The sequence below is a fragment of the Chenopodium quinoa genome, unplaced genomic scaffold, assembly GCF_001683475.1.
Source record: "Chenopodium quinoa cultivar QQ74 unplaced genomic scaffold, ASM168347v1, whole genome shotgun sequence".
NCBI classification, from domain to species: Eukaryota; Viridiplantae; Streptophyta; class Magnoliopsida; order Caryophyllales; family Amaranthaceae; genus Chenopodium; species Chenopodium quinoa.
Window position 1 is genome coordinate 2762753 of NW_018743292.1, and position 22951 is coordinate 2785703.

The 22951-nt window shown below is 32.9% G+C and overlaps 1 protein-coding gene across 1 annotated transcript; it reads right to left on the bottom strand.

Moving 5' to 3' along the window:
- Positions 1–1155: 1155 nt before the first annotated feature.
- LOC110736383 (chromatin assembly factor 1 subunit FAS1-like) lies at positions 1156–9096 on the bottom strand. The gene is made up of 12 exons (XM_021916591.1): positions 8166–9096; positions 7267–7366; positions 6801–6948; positions 6601–6724; positions 5671–6029; positions 5221–5535; positions 4569–4650; positions 4338–4475; positions 3081–3497; positions 2846–2983; positions 2369–2414; positions 1156–1590 (listed from the first exon to the last, which is right to left on the bottom strand). The coding sequence occupies exons 1-12, from the start codon at positions 8616–8618 to the stop codon at positions 1418–1420; spliced, it is 2493 nt and encodes an 830-aa protein (XP_021772283.1). The 5' UTR covers positions 8619–9096; the 3' UTR covers positions 1156–1417.
- Positions 9097–22951: the final 13855 nt, after the last annotated feature.

Consider the following 22951-nt stretch of genomic DNA (forward strand, 5'->3'; position numbering starts at 1 on the left):
TATAAAAAGAGAACGACTCGGTTATTTTTCAAACACTGGATTTATGTATTATCTACTCCGTATTAATCAACCATTACGTTAATAGCCTACATTACCAAACAATGGAAACATTAATGGCGAAGATAATGACATTTTTGAACTAAAAAACACATGCAATTATATCAACTTAAAAGATCTTATTTTACAGCAACTTTTTTTAGCAAAAAGCCAAAATACCCAAACAATAAAAGTTCTAATTTGTGTTTGTCCATATTTCAAGCCTTATTACCTGTTACGTGGAAACCATGCATCCATCTTATTTCAAGCAATTACATAAATAGACATTTGGAAAAATGCTCTAATCTTGGGTTTGTGACTTGTAATATGATGATTTGAGAAAATTTTACGATTGGTACCAATTTTAGTAAAATTCTTTAATTATAAAATTGTCAACAAATTCCTAAACCAAAGGAAAAGAGTTTAAAATCTTTTGATATGCAGATTAAATTGATTTTGTGTAACAATCTAGGTTGCCCTCATGATAATCCCATGATTAATATTAGTATCTACTATTCGTTTCTTGTATCCAATAAATTTCTTTATAAATAATTCATGCAAAGTATATGATTCTTAAGAGTTAATCCCTCTGTTTTTATTTGTACGGGAAATATATTCGATTGAATAAAGGATAAACTTTAACCTTGTGTGAAATCAATATACATAATTACATGAGAAATCATACTTGTATGATATTGATTTAACAAAAAAATACTATGTTCTTAAAAATGCAGTGAATATATCCAATATTCGGCTTCCTATGAACCCTTGTCTTAATATAGTCGCTTAATCTTGTACTAAATATATGAACTTACTTCCTTAATTTAGGATTCTTAAAGTGGTCCTTGCAAAGTTGCAATGCTTCCTGTCAAAAAAATGTGGAAAACTAAAGTACTACTGTACTTGTATAATTCTTTTCTTGGCAGTTCTATTTTTCCATTATAACAAAGGTATTATAACTAGAGTTGCATCACGTCATCAGTCTTTATATGATGAACAAAGCTCCCAATATAGAATGCATAATCGTGTGAACTCCCAAATTGGGAAACTTCATATGAAGTTTTACGTCGATGGCACGTAAGTAAAATATCAAAATCAAGGTAGGGGAAAAACCTCACATCATAAAGTATACTGTACATGTTTGTTTTCAACTACTTTCACATATTTTGCTTAATGTTGAAAAAGGGTACGAGGATCTTAAGTTCTTAAAGGAAAAAAAAAAATTAAAATAAAATCCATCCATCTTTATCAGAAGCAACAAAATGAACCATGCTAATCTACAATTCTACATCGATATAGGAAATCTAGATACAAGCCCCAGAATATATCAGGAGCAAAAATTGGACCAGAAACGCAAAAGAAAACCCTCCAGGCAAAGAGATTACACGTTCTCTGAGCGTACCTGCTGCTGAGCCTGCTGTGGCTGTTGGCTAGATGAAGTGGGTTTAATGGACTCAGGGGATGAGTCACAGGAGTTGCCAACATTACCAGCCGGTGGCAAACACCTTTTTGAAAAAAATGTGGCAATGCTTCTTGTTCTCCCTCCACTCTTCTCTGCAAGTTTAGTCAAAAAGCCACAATTGAGTAAAATGGAAAAGCTTTGACACAAATCATTAGAAATTCAGAAAGTTTACAATTTGGTTTGTTGCTTTATTTTAATTTCAACTCAAACTGGTTAAAAGTAGTGTAGTAGTGTAGTGCAAAGTACATTCCTCAACTTCCTTCATTTTAGCTGTCAAAGGGCCAAGTTAATAGGTAGGTAGTGATTACCATTGTGGAATGCCCAACAGCAGACCCTCAGTTCATTTTAATTATCATGGTAATACTGCTTTTCGGTCAAAGAGTTTGGGTTTGGCAGTAGCATATAATAGAAAAAAGGGTTTGATCAGAACCAATGAAAATGTGGAAGTTGAGACGCTGAGGTGAGTTATGAATTGGATGAGTGGGAATCATGTAATGGCAGGAAGAAAATAGCTCTTCTCCCAAACAAAGAATATGTCAAGGATGTTATAAGTGCAACAATTTCTGTAACCAGAGTATCTATCTGTCTTATAGTCTTCAAAACTAACAACAATATCCAAATTCCCAAAATTAGCTGGAGAAAGGAGATGAATTGGAAAGATGGAAATGTGAATGTGCGCTACGGAATTGAGGGAGCTTGAAGCCCTTTGAATGAAGACCAATTACTTGCTACGGATGGAGGAGGAAGACTTTTGTCGATGACTACACGGAATAATCACTTTAGGTTCATGTAGCCAACCCCACCTATGGGATTAAGGCTTTGATTGATTGATCTTTTATAATCTTTAAAGACAAAAATAAGCATATGTACCTGGTGTGCTTGACATTCCCAGCTTTACCAAGATCTCCTTTTTGACCTGCATTACCATAACAAAATTAATAAACATTCACTTTAATCGCCTAAAAAAAAAAAAATCTTACATTGGCATTATTCAAAGATCTCAAGTGGTTTGTTAAAATTACAGTGATGGTCACCTTTTTTTTTTTTTTTTTTTTGAAGGGAAGTGATAGTTGCATGTTTTAGTTGCATTTTTAATTAAGAATGGCTCAGTCAAGTGATGCTTGAGTCATATTAATGTTTCTGGTCTAAAAGTCTTGTTTTACAGCCACAAGTATTACACTGGTGAATTTGACCTTATATTGACAACCCACAAGACCACAATCATCACAAAAGGCACTCTTGACTTTGTATACTACAAGACTTCAAACACATTCAAATTATGCAACCAACCTTAAGAATATGACAGGGTATTAGGACAAAATAATTTAATGCATAAATTCCACCAACCTTCCAACGATTATCTACAAACTCAGATATTTCACGGACTTTATTTCTCAGGTGAGTCTTGGGGATATCAGGAAAACTCTGCTGCAAGGATTCCAGCACTCTGTTGATACCCTGAGGGCAGGATTGAATAATTGATACCTGCAAACACAATAAACCACACAATATAATAAATCTATAGCTCAAGGAAACATTGATATCTTTCAAACAAACTGAAATTGCCAGCACAGCCTCTTACAATTTTAGGAAGGTCAGAGTCTGGTATTGGTGTAACTACCACTGTTGCTGCTGTGCTTCCCTTGCTGTTTGAGGTGCAAGCATCTTGATTCTCTTCACGCAAATTGTTGTCAGATGGTACCTCAATAGACATCCCACCAGGAAAAACACGCATACTAAGAGCTTGCAAACACATTTGCTCAACTTTGAGACTGCCAGTAAGATCTTCAGGTGATAACAAGTGTGCTTTATCATGCATCATGTTTACAACGATAAGAGGCTGGTTCTTTCTAAGAGCAAGTTCAGTCAAATTATGTAGATATTTCTGTTGTCGCATCCAAGATGAATTCTCTTCACTTAGAGTTTCTGGCTTGCAACCAAGAGGACTGGTGGTCACACCCGCCTCAAAGTTACTTTGACCTCTATCGGTGTCAACTCCCTGCATTGAAGACATCCTCTCAGCAAAGATCTACCAAATCCATAGAGCCATACAATAGCAGATCAAATGCATAAATAAAATGTCATGTTAGCAATAAATGTGGCAGCCCACCTCTTAAAGTTCTTCGAAGCTCTGAGATTAAGATAATCTATATAAATAGCATAGGAAGGTGACTCAAAAACATGCTCTGAAAACCCTCTATCCCACAAGAAAAGGTAAACCCTTTAGTGAATTAGTGATAAGTGTAGTCTACCTGTTTTACGCATCACCAAGGTTCAAGTGAACTAAATTTCCACGGACATGAGAATGATGTTGCCAATTTGAGTTCATTTGAACTTTTGGCCCATTCTCTACCCTCCCCTCACACTGACTAAACCTATTGACAGAGATTGGGAAGGACTGAGGACTCTAACCCTACTTACGAACTACAAAGAAAATACAAGCGCATGCAATCACCCATTGCATACAGATAAAAGTTCTAATGTTACCAGTGGATATCCAAATGATCAAATCATCTAGTCTAATGATGTCAATGATCATCAAAATTTTCACGTGTTGAAAGCAAAAGTTTCTAAATAAAAGTGGAATCTCTTTACCACAAGTCCATAAGCCTATAAAATGAATCATATAGACTCCCTTCTGCCCTTTTTCCATCTCAATCTGAACCCTTTTCACAGTTTTTCAAACAGTAGAAGGCAAAGAATCTATAAACTAAAGCTACTTAAAATCCATATAAAATTTGTCAAATTAATTTTCTGCGTTTTTTTTTTTTTTTTTTGGGGGGGGGGTGTGGTGTGCTCTTCAGGATAAGATTAGGAAAAAGGGCAAATGACTATGTACCTCATTTTCCGAGAGATAGCCATCTGGAACAAAAAAGTCGTCCTCACTCTCCTCATCATCATCAACTTTCAAAGATCCTTCATCCAAGATTTCTTCCTCTTCCTTCTCAGAGTCTGATAGGCTTTCACCTGGATCCTCCTGCCATGACAAATTTAATACATCACATTAGTATGGACAGTGCGGAGCTATTGATAGACAAATTTAAAAAATAAACAAAAAATATGTAACTACCTCCTCCCATTCTTCATCACTATCAATTTCATATTCCAAATCAGGGTCCCTTTTTAATGGATGGCGTGGTCCAATAACACAACTGCAAGTGTCAATTAAAATCATATTATTCTCCAGAATTTGAGTAAATAATAGTAAGATGTTTCACTTGCAAGTAATCATATTCGGAGAAGCAACAATAAACTCAAGCAAAAATAATCCATCATACGGAGGGGGAAGGATAAACACATAAAACAGCCCAGGGAGTCTGGGACCCTGCATACTCAGAGAGAGAGAGAGTAAGCATTGCTCAACAAACTTATTAAAATTTATCAATTCTAACGTAGATAATATCATAATAGCAAACAGTGATTTGATTTTTTTTAAAAAATTAGTTTAGAATATTATGTGATGACATTATCCCAACAACCTCCAAAAAAAGGGCTTCCTACTGTTTGTTTTTCTCCATGCCACCACTCTCCCCTCTCTCACAACAAGGCATCTCATATTCTCATGTTTTAAGTCATTGAAGAAAATGTATTAGTCAGGCAAAGTAAACATGCAATACTGCAACATACATCGAAAGTCGCACATGAAACACTAAGTCTTTAACAAGCATTTTGAACAAGAAAATTCGTCAAACAAGTACCACTATCTAGTATCTACCCCTTACCTTTTCTTTGGCCAAATGCCATAAAATGCAGGCCTACAGCTCTTATCAAACTGCAGGAGTTGTTTTCTTCGCTTGCTGGCACTAGGTGAAGCACTTGTGTTAGCTTGGCATGATTTATCATCGGTACTTGTTTGTCCCCATTCATCTGCAATGCTATCGATTATCCACACGTCGTCATCACGAGTTGGTCCCTTGTTAGAGGTGAGTTTTAGCTCTTTGATTAGCTCACCCTTAGGTTTATGACGTAAGCCCCAGTTCTGCTTGGGGTTTGACCGGATAGAATGACCTAGGGAGCGCCAAGAACTCATATGAGACCTGTGAAGGATAAAAGCTTTTTAAGTAATCAACATGAACAAAATCAATCACATATATACCTACCACAAGAAAGGAGAAAAAAATAAGGGGGGTCAATAATATGACCAAATGTGACAAAAGTCATATAGAGCATACTTGCGAATCTCATCCACGTCAATTTCTTCCTGCTGTTGCAGAGCAGAATCCATCAGAAGAGAAACTGATTCAAGAACACTTTCATTTGGTGGATGGTTGAGAGTAGCAGCTTTTGGTGATTGATCACTCTGGGATGTCTGAGTCGTTTTACTTTTTTTAAGGAAACGTTCCATAATTGAAGCTTGCTTTTGGATGGTGAGTTGCTTCTTTATTTCAGCTTCTTCCTTCTCTTTTCGACGCTGTTCCCTATCAGCTTCCTCTTGCTTCCTTTTAAGCTGTTTCCTCATTTCAGATTCCTCTTTTTCACGACGCTTTTCATCTCTTTCAGCCTCTTGTTGCAAGCGCTTCTTCTCCTTCTCCTGCAAGAAGGTAAATAATGCTAAATAAAATTAAGTGTAGAGACCCACTCAATGAATAAATAAGCTCAGAGACATCAAGCTATAGGAAAAACTAAACTAAAGTTCAGTTTAGGCACCAATGAAGTCCATACACAAGATATAACAAGCATCGTTGTAAATAGAGATCATGAGCAATCTTCTAAAGTTCCGTCATATTTACATGTAATATTCTTATTTGAATGTTGTTATAATCTCATGAATACAAGGTTGATTTGATGCCCATGGAAAAAGCAAGCATTTCTCTTTAAGAGAAAAGCATATATAATCTGTGGACCCACAAGCCACAACATAAGTTTCTTAAAAGGGTTATTGATATTTGATGCCACCTCTTCCTAAAATCCTAATATACAACATAATTATGAGCAACAGCCCAGATATGTGATTCAGTAATTATGTTGCAACATTTCTTTTCAAAAAGGCAATCTCAGACTACTTAGCTACAAGACAAACAACAAGCAAATCAAACTTTAATTGCCTAACTGTATTTTACATTAGGTAAAGGGGTTTGGACAAGAGAGGGAGTATCACATACACTCTGTAACTTTTCTTTCTGAAGCTCGCGATCCATCTTTTTCTTCTCCTTCTCTACTTCACGTTTACTTTTCTCAAACTCTTTGATAAGAGTTGATTCTTTCTTTTTTGCCTCTTTTTCAGCCCTGAAACACAATATTATGGTTTACAAATGGAAATATGCAGTCCAAACTACAAACAATCAATACTGGATCTACTTACAGTTCAGAATCATTTTTCTGATTCAAGCTTTCCACAAGCAAACGAATATCTGCTTCTGCTAAAACTTTACTGAGCTTTTCTACTGCTTTTGTCATATCAGCTTTGCAGGTAGGGTCATCCTCAGATTTTTGCAGAAAAGTTATTACATCTGAGGACAGGTATAAATAATGTTAGAACAAGAGTAATTACTAATAACGATACTCATGAATGTTGAATACAGGGTTACAGCAGTCAGTTTAAGTGATCCTGAATGAGAAAGTTACAACATGACATAGCAAGTTAATAATATATTCCATTCTAAGTAGCATTAGAACCTTAAATTTCTTTCATTAATTTCAAATATATTATTTTGATTTGTCGGCCAGAAGATAAGTTAAAACTTTATTAGCATATCAAAGGATCCATACATAACATGACAGTAGTAGAAGAGTAAACCTTAGACAGTTAGACAGCAAATGATTCTTACCTGAGACGGCAGTGATCCTTTCATTAATCTTTTTACGACAAGTGCGACGAATTTTTAATGCTCCACGCAAAGAGCTTGGCAATAATTTCATGTCCCTAGTCTGCATCAAAAAGTTACAAACAAGTTACTTCAACAGCAACAAAACCAATGCCCTATTCCCAAAATAATAGGATCAGCTGCATAAACAAGAACTCGTCATTCATGGTCATTCACAAAGATCATCTTCCTCCATTCATGGTCATTTACAAAGATCATCTTCCCCCATTCGAGAAACGAAATTGAAGAATAGTTTCCAATTGGTCATCACAATATACTTTAAACAGAAAGTATAACATTACCAGTTTCCCAAAATAACAAGCCAGCCAAATGCTATTACCACGAAATCCACGATAAATTTCTAGATTAAATAATCAACTTTACTGGATAAGTGTCTTAAAGCAGCTATATGCACCAGGACAATGTGCAGGATCCCAGATATATAAACGCATAACAATTATCTGTCAAAATCCCAAATTTGATCAAAACAGTGGCCTATTCTATCATTTCCAATTTAATTCTATATAAACAAGAAATACAGATTTCATATAAATGAAGCATGCCGAATTTTAAGATCATAATCATCCAATATCACTGTATCGATAACTATTTCTTGTCAAATTATAAAGCATAATGAATTCAAGAAACCATCACCTATTCACCTCCCAAAATTATAGCAAGCCACAACCTAACTATCGATTCGAATCAATAAAGTATTTCATTACATAAATGAACAGTTAAGAGCAATTCAAGAAACCATCACCTCCCAAATTAATAGCAAGCACAATCAAAATATCGATACGAATCAATAAAGCATTCCATTACATAAATTAATATATAAGAACAAATCAAGAAACCATCACCTCCCAACACCAAAGGTAAGATCCAGTCTCATCCTCTAAAACATCGGCATCGGCATTCGGAACTCCATAGGCAACTCTCTGTCCAGCAAACAACACACTGCTCTTCACATTCGCAATCGTAATCTCATTTTCTCTCTCCTTCGCTTTCTCGTAAATCTCTCCCACCAACTTCGAGTACGAGCACCTCTTCTCCTCCAACAACACCGCAATCATCGCATTCACATTATTACTCGACGAAAGACTACTGAAATGCAACGTTAAACCTAAATCGATGCTCAAAACCTCGTCAAAGTACCTGAACAAGCTCTCAAGCTCCTCATTCAACGATTTCAGCCTCGATTCTCTCTCCTCCGGGCTCGACACTAGAACCTTCTGTTTCTCCCTCTTCCGCTTCAATGGCGGCTGCTTCGGAGTCGGATTCGGAGCCTCATCGATTTCCATCGGATCCGCCATTAAAGCTGAGAAACCCTAACCTCCCAAAATCGAAAATCAAAAACTACAAAATCTAGGGTTCACCAAAGCTGACAAAATTTGAACAAAAATGGCGGAATTCCAAGTGAAAAATACAAAGATTTAGCAGAAAATCAGTAAAATGACGAGAATTTGAGAGATAATTTTAGCAAAATTAAGAACAAAAAAGAGGAGAGAGAATTGAAATGAAATGAAAAAAACCCTTGAAATGGCGATTGGACTTCTTTAACTTTCTCTCTCTAGTTTATTTTCTCAGTGTCTTTCTTCTCTCTAGAAAAAAACTTTTTGGGGTTTTTGAGAATTTGAGATTAATAAATGTCTCCACTAACTTCCCGCCATTTTAATTTTTTCTCAAAGACATTTGGCGCAATTCTGAAATTTCGCTCGAGATTTTATTTTTCCTTCCAATTTTTTTCCCACCCTTTCCATTTTCAATCTCCTTTATAATATTCCCTTCTCGTACAATTTTATAAACTTTTTTTTGAGGAATAAAATTTTAGTATACCCACCATTGTTAGGGTTAATTATGAGCATAAAATCATAAATTATCTGTATCATGCTATAATTTTTTTTTTATTACTCCGTACTATCTTATTTTAGTTTACGTGATTCTTGAAAAAAGTATAAAAGTACATATAATTTCGGACTAATTCCCTAAAAAAGAATACTCATATTAGTGGATAATATAGATTTTATATATGTAATCTTGTGACAAAGTGAATTTTAATAAATAAAAAAATGAAAAATAATGATATACATAATAGATTTATCTCCATTATAAAAAAAAATAAAAAAATGAGTCTATTTTCATACACATTTCAAAATATCATTGTTGGAGTAATAGAGGAAAATGGGTAATAGAAGGGGTAAAGGGAATGAATGAATTTGTGTAACAAACATTATCAAAGGGATTTAAGGTAGTTGATTACCTTTCCCTTTCTTGAATACCCCCAACCAAACGGCCCCTAAACTAATAGTCATTGAGTCATTGATCAATTCATTACATAAGCTATACCATGACATGTTTATAAATACAATGGTAGTGTAACTACGACATTGTGTACGTGTAAATGCAATAAATATACAAACCAAATCAAATGCATGTACGTCTAGGTGTATAAGAAGATTATCGACTGTGTGCTTGTGACATTATATGAATTATGACATTGAATTTTGACATAGAAGTGTAATACAGCGTGCTTGCATTCATGGTGTATGTATGAAGTTCATCATTTTGAGCCCTAAACTCAACAAGTTAAGGCTAATGAAAAAGTGAGGAATAGCTCAAGTGGTTAGAGCTTCCTTCCCGATTCCTGAAAATCTTAGGATTGATTCTCACCCCCGTCCTTTATGGCTCTTTAAACACCAAAAAAAAAAGGAAGGTAAAGCCAATTATAATAAACATAAATTTGTAAAGATATTGAGGCCAATTTCAAGTAGTACACTAGTTATTATGTGATGGAAGGCCGTTTGGTTGAAAGTATAGAGTGGAACTTTCACGTGAAGGAGTTTATATCGTGCGTGCACATGTAATTTGTTGGGAAGAAGGGATCAAAAGTGTTGTTTGGTTGAAAATGAAAAGCATAACTCCTTATGCAAGTCAAGCTCGTCAAATTTAGCATGTTTAAAGACTTTTGAACTTGAAAATTTGAACCTCCGTTCGATCAAAATCAAACTCAACTCAAGTAACTTTTTACAACAACAGTGTCGGTTGCCCTTTCACTCTTGGGCATAATTCATCCCTGTACATTTGTAGCAGGGCCGGTTTTGGGCCTGTGCAAGCAGACCAGCTGCACAGGGCCCCAAAACCAAAGGGGCCCAATTTTTATTTTTTTTTAGTTTAAGCAAACGAAACTTCCCTCCCCTCTCCCTTAATGACATTCAACCTCTACACCTATCAATTGTATAACAGTAATTAAGCTTCCTTGTTTTTAACAGAAAGATTAAAGTTATTCCAAATCTTTAATTTCCTTTAATTTCTCCCTTTTTAAAAATAAAACCCTCTAATTACTAACTTAATTCTTGTAATTCCCACAATAAATTTCTAACCTTCCCTATTATTTCCTATAATTTATGCAATCTTCTCCATAGTTGTCAATGGAGGAATTGAATCCATTTTTTCCTCTTTTTAAATTTCAATGGCTAAAATTATACATCCAATATATACTCCACGGTCCTACCAAATTTCTATCTTTTCATTATAAAATATTGGTCGAATTTGTTGTTGAGGAGAAAAAAATTAGATTGATTTAAAGTTTTATAATTGTCTTGAAGATTGATACATTTCAATTAGCAGAGAACTAGGTTGTTTCGTGCCTAAATTTTGAAGAAAGTCTACTTGCGGTTCTCTGCTAGGGATATGTTGATTCTTAGTAGAATACATTTATTATATCAATTTTATTTGTTTATTTTTTTTCATAATATTTATCATATCAATTTAACCGGTAGAACATGATATGTTGAAAGTAGCAATGGTAGCTTCAATACTTGTATTATCTTTTTTTTTTTTTTTTTGGATTATGGTGATAAAAACATCTTTTAAACTTTTTTTTATTCCTAAAAAAAATAAAAAATAGGGCCAATTTTTAAGATTAGAACAGCCTCTAAAATGTTTAAGACAACCCTGATTTGTAGCATAATTTAATTTTTTTTAATACACTACAAAGTATTGTATTTAAAGTCTACATACAAATGCAATATAAGAAAACTGACTAATTTTTCAACTTAAAGAAAACACTCCATATAAAATACTGCACAGACAATAATATCTCAATCTCAACTAATATTGAAGTCAACATGAAATCTTAATTGAGCTCACTTTAAGTCAAGCCTTGAAGTTTTGCACGACTCGATGATATGCATGGAACACTATGCCCTTTTGACAAGCAACACCAAAACTAAGACTTTTGTGAGCTTAAGCATAGATTTTGACAATATTAACTCTAAAATTGATTTGTGACACAAGTGAGATTTAAATAATTTTGTATACGTGAAACTATGAATCTCAAATTAATCAATGGGAAACTAAATTAAAATGCTATGAATTTACTCTCTATTTGACAATTATAGTCTTTTTTTTTTTTTTTAACAATTTGACAATTATAGTCTTGGCTTAAATCAATTAAACTAAACAGAAAAAAAAAAAAATCAAAACAAAATAATAAATATATATGCCTAAATCATAGTGTACATGATTAGAATGAGCAGAATAATTTGTAGTAATCAATCTTAAGTAGCTCACTAGTTGTATCTCCTTATTAGCATGCCTAGTTATACCTTTTTATAAATAACCAATCTTTATAAAATCAAGGGATTTTCACATACGTATTTACCGTTTAATTCACGGGTTTCATATTAAACATTTAAACTTGAGTGAAACATAACATTGTTAAAATAGACTTCTCAATTCACCGTAACAATATAAATTACAAAGTATTTCATAGTATTACTCCCTCTATTTTGTAATAATCGCAACATTAGGGAGTTCACAAAGTTTAAGAAAAATTATACGGTGGAGTCCAAAAAAGGATTTCTTATAATATAAAATATTGTTAGAGTAGGAGAAGGAAATTATAAAAAAGTAAGTAGTGTAAGTGGGATTAGTAAGAAAAAGAAATAATAAAATATTTGTGAAAATAAGGTTACTATGAGAGAGAAATTATAAAATAATGGTGAGTTCTTTTCAAATATGGAAGTGTTGTAATTATTAAGAAACGGACGTAAAAGAAAAGTATTACGATGGTTACAAAATAGAAGAACTGCTTATTATTATTTTTTTCCGACATATTCACACCCTTTACCTTTAAAAAACACCAACCCCAAAAAAAAAAAAAGGGAAAATTTTCAAGTTTTCAATTTGTGCCCATATTTTGAAACCATAAAAACGCGCGGTTTTTTCAATTTGTGCGTACGCGGAAAAGAGGGAAAACAAGATGGGCGGCGGGATTTTGTTGGAGCCAAATTCGGTGATTCTTCTTTCGAATAAAAAATTTCAGATCAAAAATAAACAATTCTTCCACCACCAAACACGGTGGTTATCGGCGAAAATTACGCATCAATGGCGGCGATTCGTTCGAATCAAGCTTTGAATCTGCAATGTCGGCCAAAGAATGATTCATTCAGTCATCCAATTATTTTCTCTCTCCTAACTGCATCCGTACAAATTTCGGCAGAGTTAGGGTTTCAAAATTTTGATTATTTATTTGTCAGATGAACTTCTTTTAGGTTAATCACTGTTTTATTGTTAGATCATTGATGAATTTGCTAAAATTTTGGCCTAATTTTTTTTGGAATCAATTATTTCAGTGTGATGTCGACGAATTAAGCGTTGTCGTTGAGGATCAAAGCGTAATTGATGATTGTTTGAACTGAACGTAAGTCTTTAATTTTTGCCAAGTCTCTCTCTCTCTTTTTTTTTTTTTTTTTTTTTCCTGTTGTTCTGATTAGTTTGTGGAATTTGGAGATAGAGTTTGATTAGGGTTTCGATTAGGATGATAATTGTTGTTATGACTGAATCTGTTGGAATTTGGTAATTATATCATGCAATGGTGGAAATGGAATGTGTTTACTGTTTGATCACAAATGATGTTTTATATTTGTCTTTCTTTGGTGTAATATTGACTTACTAAGGGCAATATTTAGTCAATCAAGTGTGTAAATTAAATTCAATTTCTTCGTCATTCAGTGATCATTTCATGGTATGTATTGTCACCGACATTACATTATTAAATTGATATGATCGCTAATAGTTTAGTTTGTGAGTCATTGGAAGTTGGAATTCATGAGCAACGGAATGCAAAATTTTAAAATTTTGGAGTAAAGAAGAAATTAGGACGTTGTTTACCCTGGAAGGACTCACGAAAGAAATATTTAACAGTGCATCACCAATACAATTTTAATACAAACTATTTGAATTTTCTGGAGTGAGTGGTGTTATATATGATTGCTTTCCCATCTTTTCAAGGCAACATTGAATTCTACAAGGTTTGAAGAGGTTGAAATTGGTCTTACAGTAGCATATAGCACTTGGTCAATGACTACATGAGATAAAATCTTGTTTCATGTAGTGCTTGCCTCATCATTGAGATTAAGGTTCTGATATGTTGTTTCTGCTGTCAACCTTGAAGCAAAACTTGAAGTAGTCATACCATTTTTTCCCCCTTATTCTATGTGGATTAGGATCCATTTCAAAAAAAAGAAAAAGAAGTTAATTTTTGGGTTAGATGGTTGATGAAGCTATTAAAACATCTTTAACATTTGTTTTTAGTACATGGCTGAGTATATTAGGAAGTTAACACACATCGCCTTTGAGAAATCCATCCAATTTTCCAAACTTGTCAGCCTTATTTATTGTCTTAGTTTTAGTTTGGTTCATGTCTGGTCCTTTAAGGCTGTAGTTGTCTGTCGTCCTTTTGGTACAGCGAATAAGGAGCCTATGTTTGACCTCATACTTTTTTGAAGGTTTGGTCTGAACCTTAGAGCAAAACCTGTAACATTCTTCTGCTTCTGTAAGTTGGTTTGTGGAATAATTACTGCATTATATTCTTCAGAAACACTATGTAAGGGCGAGTACATATAAATTGGGGTTAGTGAGCGTAAGAAATGAGGTTGCATCTTAATCTTGGGTAACAATGGTGCTCATATATTCAGTCATTTAAAAATAGGCTCTGGGTGTAGGACATATTGTGTATCATTTATTATTCATGTGAGAAGGATGTCGTTGTATTGTTAAGTTGGTTAATTTGGCTTGGGGATGTTACATGGTTGCATCTCTCCCTCATCATCTTACAACAGCCTTATAATGAAAACGCATAGCACTTTTCAGGAGAAACTCAGGGAAGAATCGCTAGTTCTTACTGTGTTTGTTTGAGTCAGTATGTCACTTTTGAACATCAGTCAATATTTTTCATTTCCCTATTATCGAAAATTCTTATATTTGGTTCATCCAATGAATTATATAGATCAGTGCAGGCATGTAGCTGTGATGAAATTATATTGGTTACAAAATCACATAAAGACACACAAATTTAATGAATTGTTGTCACAAGTCGTACTTTGACCAATAATAAACAAATATTACTATCGAAATATTATTGGATTTCAATAATTAACTTTTCATCTATTTTTATTAGTAGATAATTAGAGACATTAATGGTCAAAATTGCGCATTGAGAAACTTTAATGTCAATGTGGAACAATACTGAGGGACTTTACGGTTAAGGGAGGTTAGGCAGTAGTAGTTGCACCTTCTAGAGTAGAACCTATGAAGTTATGATGACCGAGCATTGTTTTTACCATTATGTATTCCTTAACAGCATAACAATAACTTTCCCCAATAATACTTTCTCTAATGAAATTAATTCTCAAAGGTGTTTCTACGTAGCATGCAATTGAAATCATAGAGGTGTTGTTGCTACTGCTGAAGCATAAACCTATGGTGTTTCAAGATCAAGAGTATATGGACCTGAGAGTGTATAACATGTATTATGGTGTGTCTTAGGCTATTGATGATTGTCAAAAGACTAATCGAACTTTTGTATTAGCCTAGAAAGATAATTGAATTTTTGAGACTGAAATCATGTTAATCTTGAATGTCCTGGATATATTCGGTCCAAACTTTTGAAGTTATAGTTCTGCAGGATGCTTCTATGTATGAGGTTTCCTAGTGCTGAAATTTTGTCACAGTGAAACTATAAGAGTATATGGCCTTGCTTCTTTTTATATAATGGTTACAAAGGAGGTGAAGGGCACGGCAAAAGGAAGGAATGGAATTGTAAAGCAAGAATAGGTTGGAAGTAGCATTTCTGTCATATTGTTCAATGTAGTAGGAATAATAGCTATCCTTCATTCCTTTGCTTGTCAACTCCTTACAAAGAACTGAAAATAAATTAAAAGACCCAGCATTATTATTATTATTATATTTTTTTTTTTCCCATTCGATTTTATAAAATCTGGTTGTAAAGTTTAAGGCCTGAGGAGACGTTTATTAAGGAGACCTTTGCCCATTCCTGTCAATTTCCTTCCTTTCGATTCCCATTTATAAATTGAAATGAACTAGCTTCCATGCAGTTTTTTTTTTTTTTTTTTTTTTTTTTTTTTTTTTTTTTTTTTTTTTTAAAAAAAACTTTCTCTTCCACGCCAAATTCTCTCAACCAACAAGCTTTCGAGGACTAGGGATTTTTAAAATGTCATCAGTCTTCTTTTATATCCAGGTTTAGTCATTGTAACTGTCTTTCTATTTCTTCTTATTTATTCAAACTACTTTTTCCCCCTTATGTATGAAGAATCTAACTAAATCATTTAGAAGATATAAAGACATGATAGATGAGCCATTTAGGGAATCTCTTCCCTGCTTCCCATTTACCTAAGGTGTTATAGCTAGACCTGAACCAAGTGCTTGTTGCCTGGTCTGATACTGTATACTCGATTGTTTAGTGAGCAGCATGAGCAAAATATCAGTTTTTGCTTATCTAAGATCGACGTACTCTGGACTTGCAACTTTAAGTTGAATATGTATACTTTAAGCTGGTCTGGCTTATCTCTGCAAATTATGTACTTGCACTTTTGATGTAGTCGTAACCGAATCAAATGCCTGTTATCTAGTCTTGTATATGTGGCTGTTTAGTAAGTAGCATATAGAGAAAGTGTTTGCTTATCTAAGATTGACGTATTTAAGAATGGCAACATGGACACCTAATGAGCAAACTTTGGGCATATGGCCAATGGAATGAGATTCTAGATGAAGAAAGAGGAGAGGAAAAAGGGGCTACAAGACATTATTCTTCATATGTTTCCAACTTTGTTGCCTCAAGTTTTACTTGCGGCTGTACTTGATTAAATTAATTCTATATGGTGCATGTATTTTAGAAATATGAGGAGCAGTTTGCAGCTAGAGGTTGTAATTTAGTTGAGCTATATTCCTGAGGGGGTTTGATATTTCCATTGCTATGAATGACGCTCACATCATTTACTTTTATTCTGGATGTTTACATTTGTGCTTTTCCTTTCTGGCAAAGATTGTCTTTCAAATTTGTTCTAATAATAAGCAGTATCCTAAATGGAAGTTGTGTCTTAAGCTTAACATGGTTTTCTGCTTTTCTTACTCTTCTGCTACGTTGCTGGAATTCCTTAATTTACCTTAAGCACCCATGCTGTATCCCCAACACATTGACTTGAGTATGGGTTCTTTGACACTTCATCTGGATCAAAAACTCAAATCTTTTCATTAAATCACTAAGATCAACACTCGTTCACGTCTGATTTGATATCCCTGAGTAAACATAACATAGCTGTTCTGAGATATTTGATGATAAGACAGTAGGTTCTTGTTTGTACAGAGGATTTACCTCCAAAAGATAAAATCTATAGATCCTGTACTTACGATTTGTTTAGGCATCATTAGTTTGTAGAAGAGATGGCAAAACTTTAATGAACTTCGCATAGTTAGTGACTCTATTTGATGTACATTAGTCTGATTGGATTTACCTTACTGGAGTTGCCATTAACATTCCCAAGTTTCAAAAATCTTCTTGCACCTACTGCTTGGATTTGGAATGTAAGCACTTAATTTGAAACTGTGCTGTTATGGATTGAAATTTGGAGTGTGAGAAGAAATTTGTAGGAAAACAATTAGGGATTCCTGCTGTAAATTGTTTAGATATTTTTATATTTAACTTGTAAGAATATTATATCTGAATTATCAAGGCCCTTTTCTTGCAGAATTCGGTTTATGAAAGCATAATGCATATGTTGAATAAGCAACCCATCATTTTCCAATGTCCCGTTCTGCACTTAATCTGTTTATTTTTCACAAGGTAAAGCTATCAAATCTTCCTCCCTTTATTTTAGATTGGTTGTACTGGTGTGACATTTATTCTTCAAAAAGGTCAGGCCTGATATTTTGCCTGGCTCATCAACTTACTGTTGCATCTGCCTTTGTCTGTCCAAGCATCACAACCCAAGTGATCTGACTGTTTCTGATAGTGGAAGCGTCGTTTACAGTGAAATGAATTTGATCTTTGTGAAACTTAATTTGCATCACGGAGTATTATCCATAGACGTTCCGACTATTATATCATTCTTGCATGAATATTTTTTTGTTGAAACTTGAAAGAGAGTTAGATGTGTTCCTCATTTCATCAAAAGTAGCCACATACCATATTATCTTTTACTTATAAAGCTTTTTATTCTTTGATTTCCATTTATCCATTTGTTTTTCCTTGTTTACTTTTGAAGTTGCCTGTTTGTCCTAGAGAAGCTTCCTCTATGTGAGTTCAGGTACAGGAATAAGACCAGGACCTTAATCATGCCACTTTAAGAGAATGTAGGACTGGTTTTTTTTATCTGAAAGAATTACATCTTTATGGGCCAGTTGTATGTAGTGCCATTGCATCAAGCATAGTATTACCAATGGCAAGTGAACTAGGCATAAAACATATGGTGTTTTGAGACTCTACCTGTTTCTGGTTCTAGGGTGATTGATTTAAAACATAGGAATAAACTTTATCTTTTTTTTTATGAGTACCGAGTCTCTAGGAAAATACAAATTACAAATGGATGGTGGGGTGGGGGTGGTAATATGAACTTGTGAACTATTGTACATATGCCTTTAATCTTTGCCACTAGACCAAAACCTTATTAGTTTAAATGTTTAATAAATTCATTCATTGGTAGGAAACTAGATGAGATAGAAGGGGGGGGGGGGGATAATGTGAAGTTGTGAACTATTGCACGCATGCCTTTAATCTTTACCACTAGGCCAAAATCGTAATAATTCAGTAGACTCATTTGTAGAATACTAGACCGGATAGAAAAAAGGTATGTAGAGGGCTTGATTCCTGCCTAACTAGTTACCGAGACTTTGAGCTCGATTAAAGCCTAGCTAACTATTGAGATTTTTAGCTCAGGCCAAGATCATCTTGAGCATTTTTTAATCAAGCTGAGCTTACCTAAGCTCTTGCTTGATTTTGGCTTGGAAAATTTTCAATTAGCTTAGGAAGACATGAAAGGATAAGAAAAAAAAATGACCTACTTTGATTTTAAGGAAAATTTCATCTAATTATCTTGTAATAAAATGATTTTCACTCTTAACAAATCAAATAAAGAATACCGGAAAAACTAGTTTCGTGAAAAAAGATTTTTCTTTCAATCTCATAGTCTGATTAAAAAGATGTCAAAGTGGAGGGATTGAATCTTAAAAAGTGATAAATAGGACTGACTTATGGAATCTTTTTGGCAAAAGAAAGGATCATGAACAATGCTTTCCTTTTTATGCTATATGACAAATTGACAAGTCATAACAACAATCTTAAAAGTTGTTAAAACTCCCTTTTTCTTTTTCTTATACGAATTGTTTTCACAAATACTAAAATATCACCCCTATAAAGTGAAGAACGTAAAATTGTCGCCTCAAATGTTTCAAGGTTTTTGAGCCTTCTGGCTCAAAATTGATCCACGTATCATTCTCTTGTTAAATGGTGAACACAAGGTCTGGATTTATTGGGCTATCAACATAGGCTGAAAACGCAATGGTGTGATTGTCAACCATTAATTTGGATTTTAAGTCACAAATGGGATTTGCTGATTAAGGTGTATCCTTTTTGTTTATCTTTTGCTAATTGTGAATTTTTATCTTTTTAATTTATATTTTCTCTTCGTGTCCATATATTCTTACTATTTTAACTTTTTAAATCTCCAAAAAAAATATTTAATTGGGTTCAAATTTATGAAAATATCCTACTATCCAAAAATTATCTCTCATAATTGTATTTGGTGGAGAAATATGGTGAGTTCAAATATTTTTTTTATTTTTATTTTTTAAAATTTATGATATGGTGAAAATCTCCACGTAACTAAACTTGGTGGAGAAATATGGTGGGTTTAAATATTAATTTTTTAATTTATGATATGGTGGAGAAATATGGTGGATTCAAATAGAAAAATACATAATTATAATATCATAATTTATGAGTACATGTAGATATTTATGGAATGAGAATATGACTTCATGATAACCCAATAAAATAAATAAAAAAAAGTCAAATGATAAACGATTATAATAAAATTTGATACCTACCATTATAAGATAAATTTTAATAGTATTTATGATGAGAAATAAAAATTGTTCGTTAATTATAATTAAATCAAAATTTGTGATATATACCATTATAAATTGACACATCTTATCAATACAAAACCCCATCAAGCGAATTTTGTGTTAGTAATTTTGTGTTAGTTTTAGGTAATCAATGTACGGGTAATTTTTAAAATTCTATGTTTAAAGTTATATTTGTAATTATTACTTACATTGTATTTATTTGGGATACTTAACGATTATCTGTTTATGTTTTGTATATTGAATTTTGTTTTTACATGCAGATCTAATCAGGGGTAATTCTAGGCCGGAGCGAGGTGGTCAACGGAACAAGGCCTCATATTTGAGGGCCCCCAAAATCTAGATATATCTAATTAAGTTTGGTATAATATCATGAAATTGTAGTTGGAGTAGTGGTTAGAGCAAGTATACCGTGTATACAAGATCTTGGGTTCAGGCCATACATGATATAATTTTTTAATTTTTTTTGAGCTGGACAGCTGGCATTGAATGTACCATTCCTCTAAAAACCTCCAAATACATTGAATGTACCCTCCCTTTAAAAACCTTCGCCCAAACCTGCAAACCTTCTAATTCCCAAAATTTTTTCCCAAAAATTCAGATATCTTTCTTCCCAAATTTTTTTCAATCTACCATTTTAATTCCCAAAAAAAACTCTATATCTTCCAGAATTCTATATTTTCTTATTTACTTTCTATTATTATCTTCATTTTCTTCAATTATTCAATTAATTTTCAAATTTTTTCATCTCCCAAAATTATTTTTCTCATATTAATTCATAATTTCAACGGTTAAATCTTCAATTTTAAGATGAAATTAATTATTGGGCAGAATTATAAATCTGTTCAATATGGGAGAATCGGCCAAAGATTTGTCTGTTTATGTTAAAAAATCCTAAGTTTTAATAGTTTAATAAAAATAATTTAAGTATGATATTGCATGTCTAAATATCCTGCATTATCAAAAGTGATTATATAACTGTATTTAACATTCAAGCCAAAAGATTTATCCTAAAATTCAATAAACAATCTGGGCATCGTACGGGACACGCAACTAGTATATATATATATAAAGGGGAGTTTTTTCACGAGTTTTAGAGAGCCACGTAGGATTTAATTTTCTTAGCGCGGCATGTAGGATCATAAATATTAGTGGTAGCCAATTAAATAAGTGATTATTAATTTCTTTTAGAATTAAATAATTCAAATGCCACGTAAGCAAAATTGACGGATAAAATTTTTAAGTTTACATTAATTAAATATAAAATATTATCTTTTGATATTAGGAATTTTATCTAAATATATAATAAATTTTAGCACATATTAACACATAAATAAATTGAGCAGAATTTAAGAAAACAGAGGTAGTGCGGAGACTTTAGACGTTCTTTATTTGTCTAGAGCATTGTCCTCCAAATTAGTGGATAAAGGGCATAAATTCTTTTTAAGAGTTATTATTATTATTATTATTATTATTATTATTATTATTAAACTTTTGTGTCTTTATCTTATCCTTCGTATTAAGTTATTTTATACTCTGCTAGCATTATTTAAAATATTAAGACATGCCTCATTTTGTTATAAAAGAAAAAGATCTTTCCCCTAATTGAAATTTGTGCCTATTGTACAGTTTTTTAAATAAATATTTTACTCCACTAGAGTAATTATTTAAATGCACGCAGGTAGTGCATAAATTATATTAATATGATGATTAACAACTACTTAAATTAGCATTAATAAGTCACTTCCTTTGCTTTAAAATTTAAGAATGAATGCTTTTTGGTGCTAATATTATGAACCATATAAATATGCATTAGCATTAGACTTTTTGATGGAGTATTTCTTTATTATATTTAGCAATACTTATATTCTATTAGTAATTGGTGGTCAAAATTTTATCTATTTTATAATATATATAAGTATTTTAAAATTTTGCCTTGTGAGAGAAAATATAAGCCTCAGACCTTCAATACCCTCTAGCATTCTACCTTTTGAATTCATGGCTAAAAAGTTTCCACTTGTCATAATTTTCTTCAATTGAATCCAACTAAAGACAAGGTCTGTGATTTTCTTCTATAGAAACTTCAGCTTTTGTACGTAAAAATCTGGATCAAAATTCATTTACAAATTACCTGATTTTATTTGCTCAGTGCTCACCTTTTTTTTAATTTTTGAATGAAGAATCTCTACATGGTATGTTTTTACTGGTTTTCTAATTCCCGAATAAAGATGCACGGAGAGTAGTAGTTTCATAATCTGAAGGGAAGAAAATCCATAGTTTTGAAAAATTATACTAGTACAAATTTTCACAAATTTACAGTAACTGTAGATGCTTTTCTTTCACTCTCTTTTCATTATAACAGTAGACATATTTCGAAATTTTGCAACATTTTTATCATCATAGTTAAGGAAGTAGTTAAGTGAATTTGGCGCATATTAAATCATTCAATATTATGGTACTTGTAGGAAATTATCAAGGAATTTATAAAAACTAAGGAACAATATTACTGAGTATATGGAAGGAAGAAGACTCAGCAGTATAGCAAAAGCACCATAATGGCCAGGCCATTATTTGGGATACGGCACTATGTGAATATTTTTTTATTGTTTGTCTTATTTTATCCGCATCAAACTTTATTTTATGCCCCCACCTCGTTATAATGGCCACTTGGCTTAGTCTTGTCCATGATCAACTCTATTATACTTTGTATTAACACGATAGATTTCAACGCACATGATGGTTAATTATCTAGGGCCTCTTGGATTTTCTTTATCTAATAAGCCAACAACTTTTTAAAATTAGTATGTCAACAACTAAAACTGTGATATGATATGTTGACTAAACTGCCCTTCATAAAGCTGAATGTTGGGCAGGCAGAATTAGCTTAGGTTTTGCATTGTTAGGTGAAAATGATTTTACTACATATAAATCTGTGTATTTTTTTCCTGGTTGATTTTACATGTAAAAAGTAGCTTGAGTTACTATTCTTGTATCTTTTAAACCTCTCCCCCTCCATTTCTACTGTAGGGAAGTTGGACAAGATAACACAGGGTCATCTTGCTGTATGATAATGCTTGCATGAAACAAATATGATTCCAAGGTTATCATCAGGCAAAACGAATAAAGTTTTGACCGGTTATGAGATATTTGCATGAAGTTTGTCTCTTTGGTGATTTTGTTGATGAAAATTATGCTTAGATTT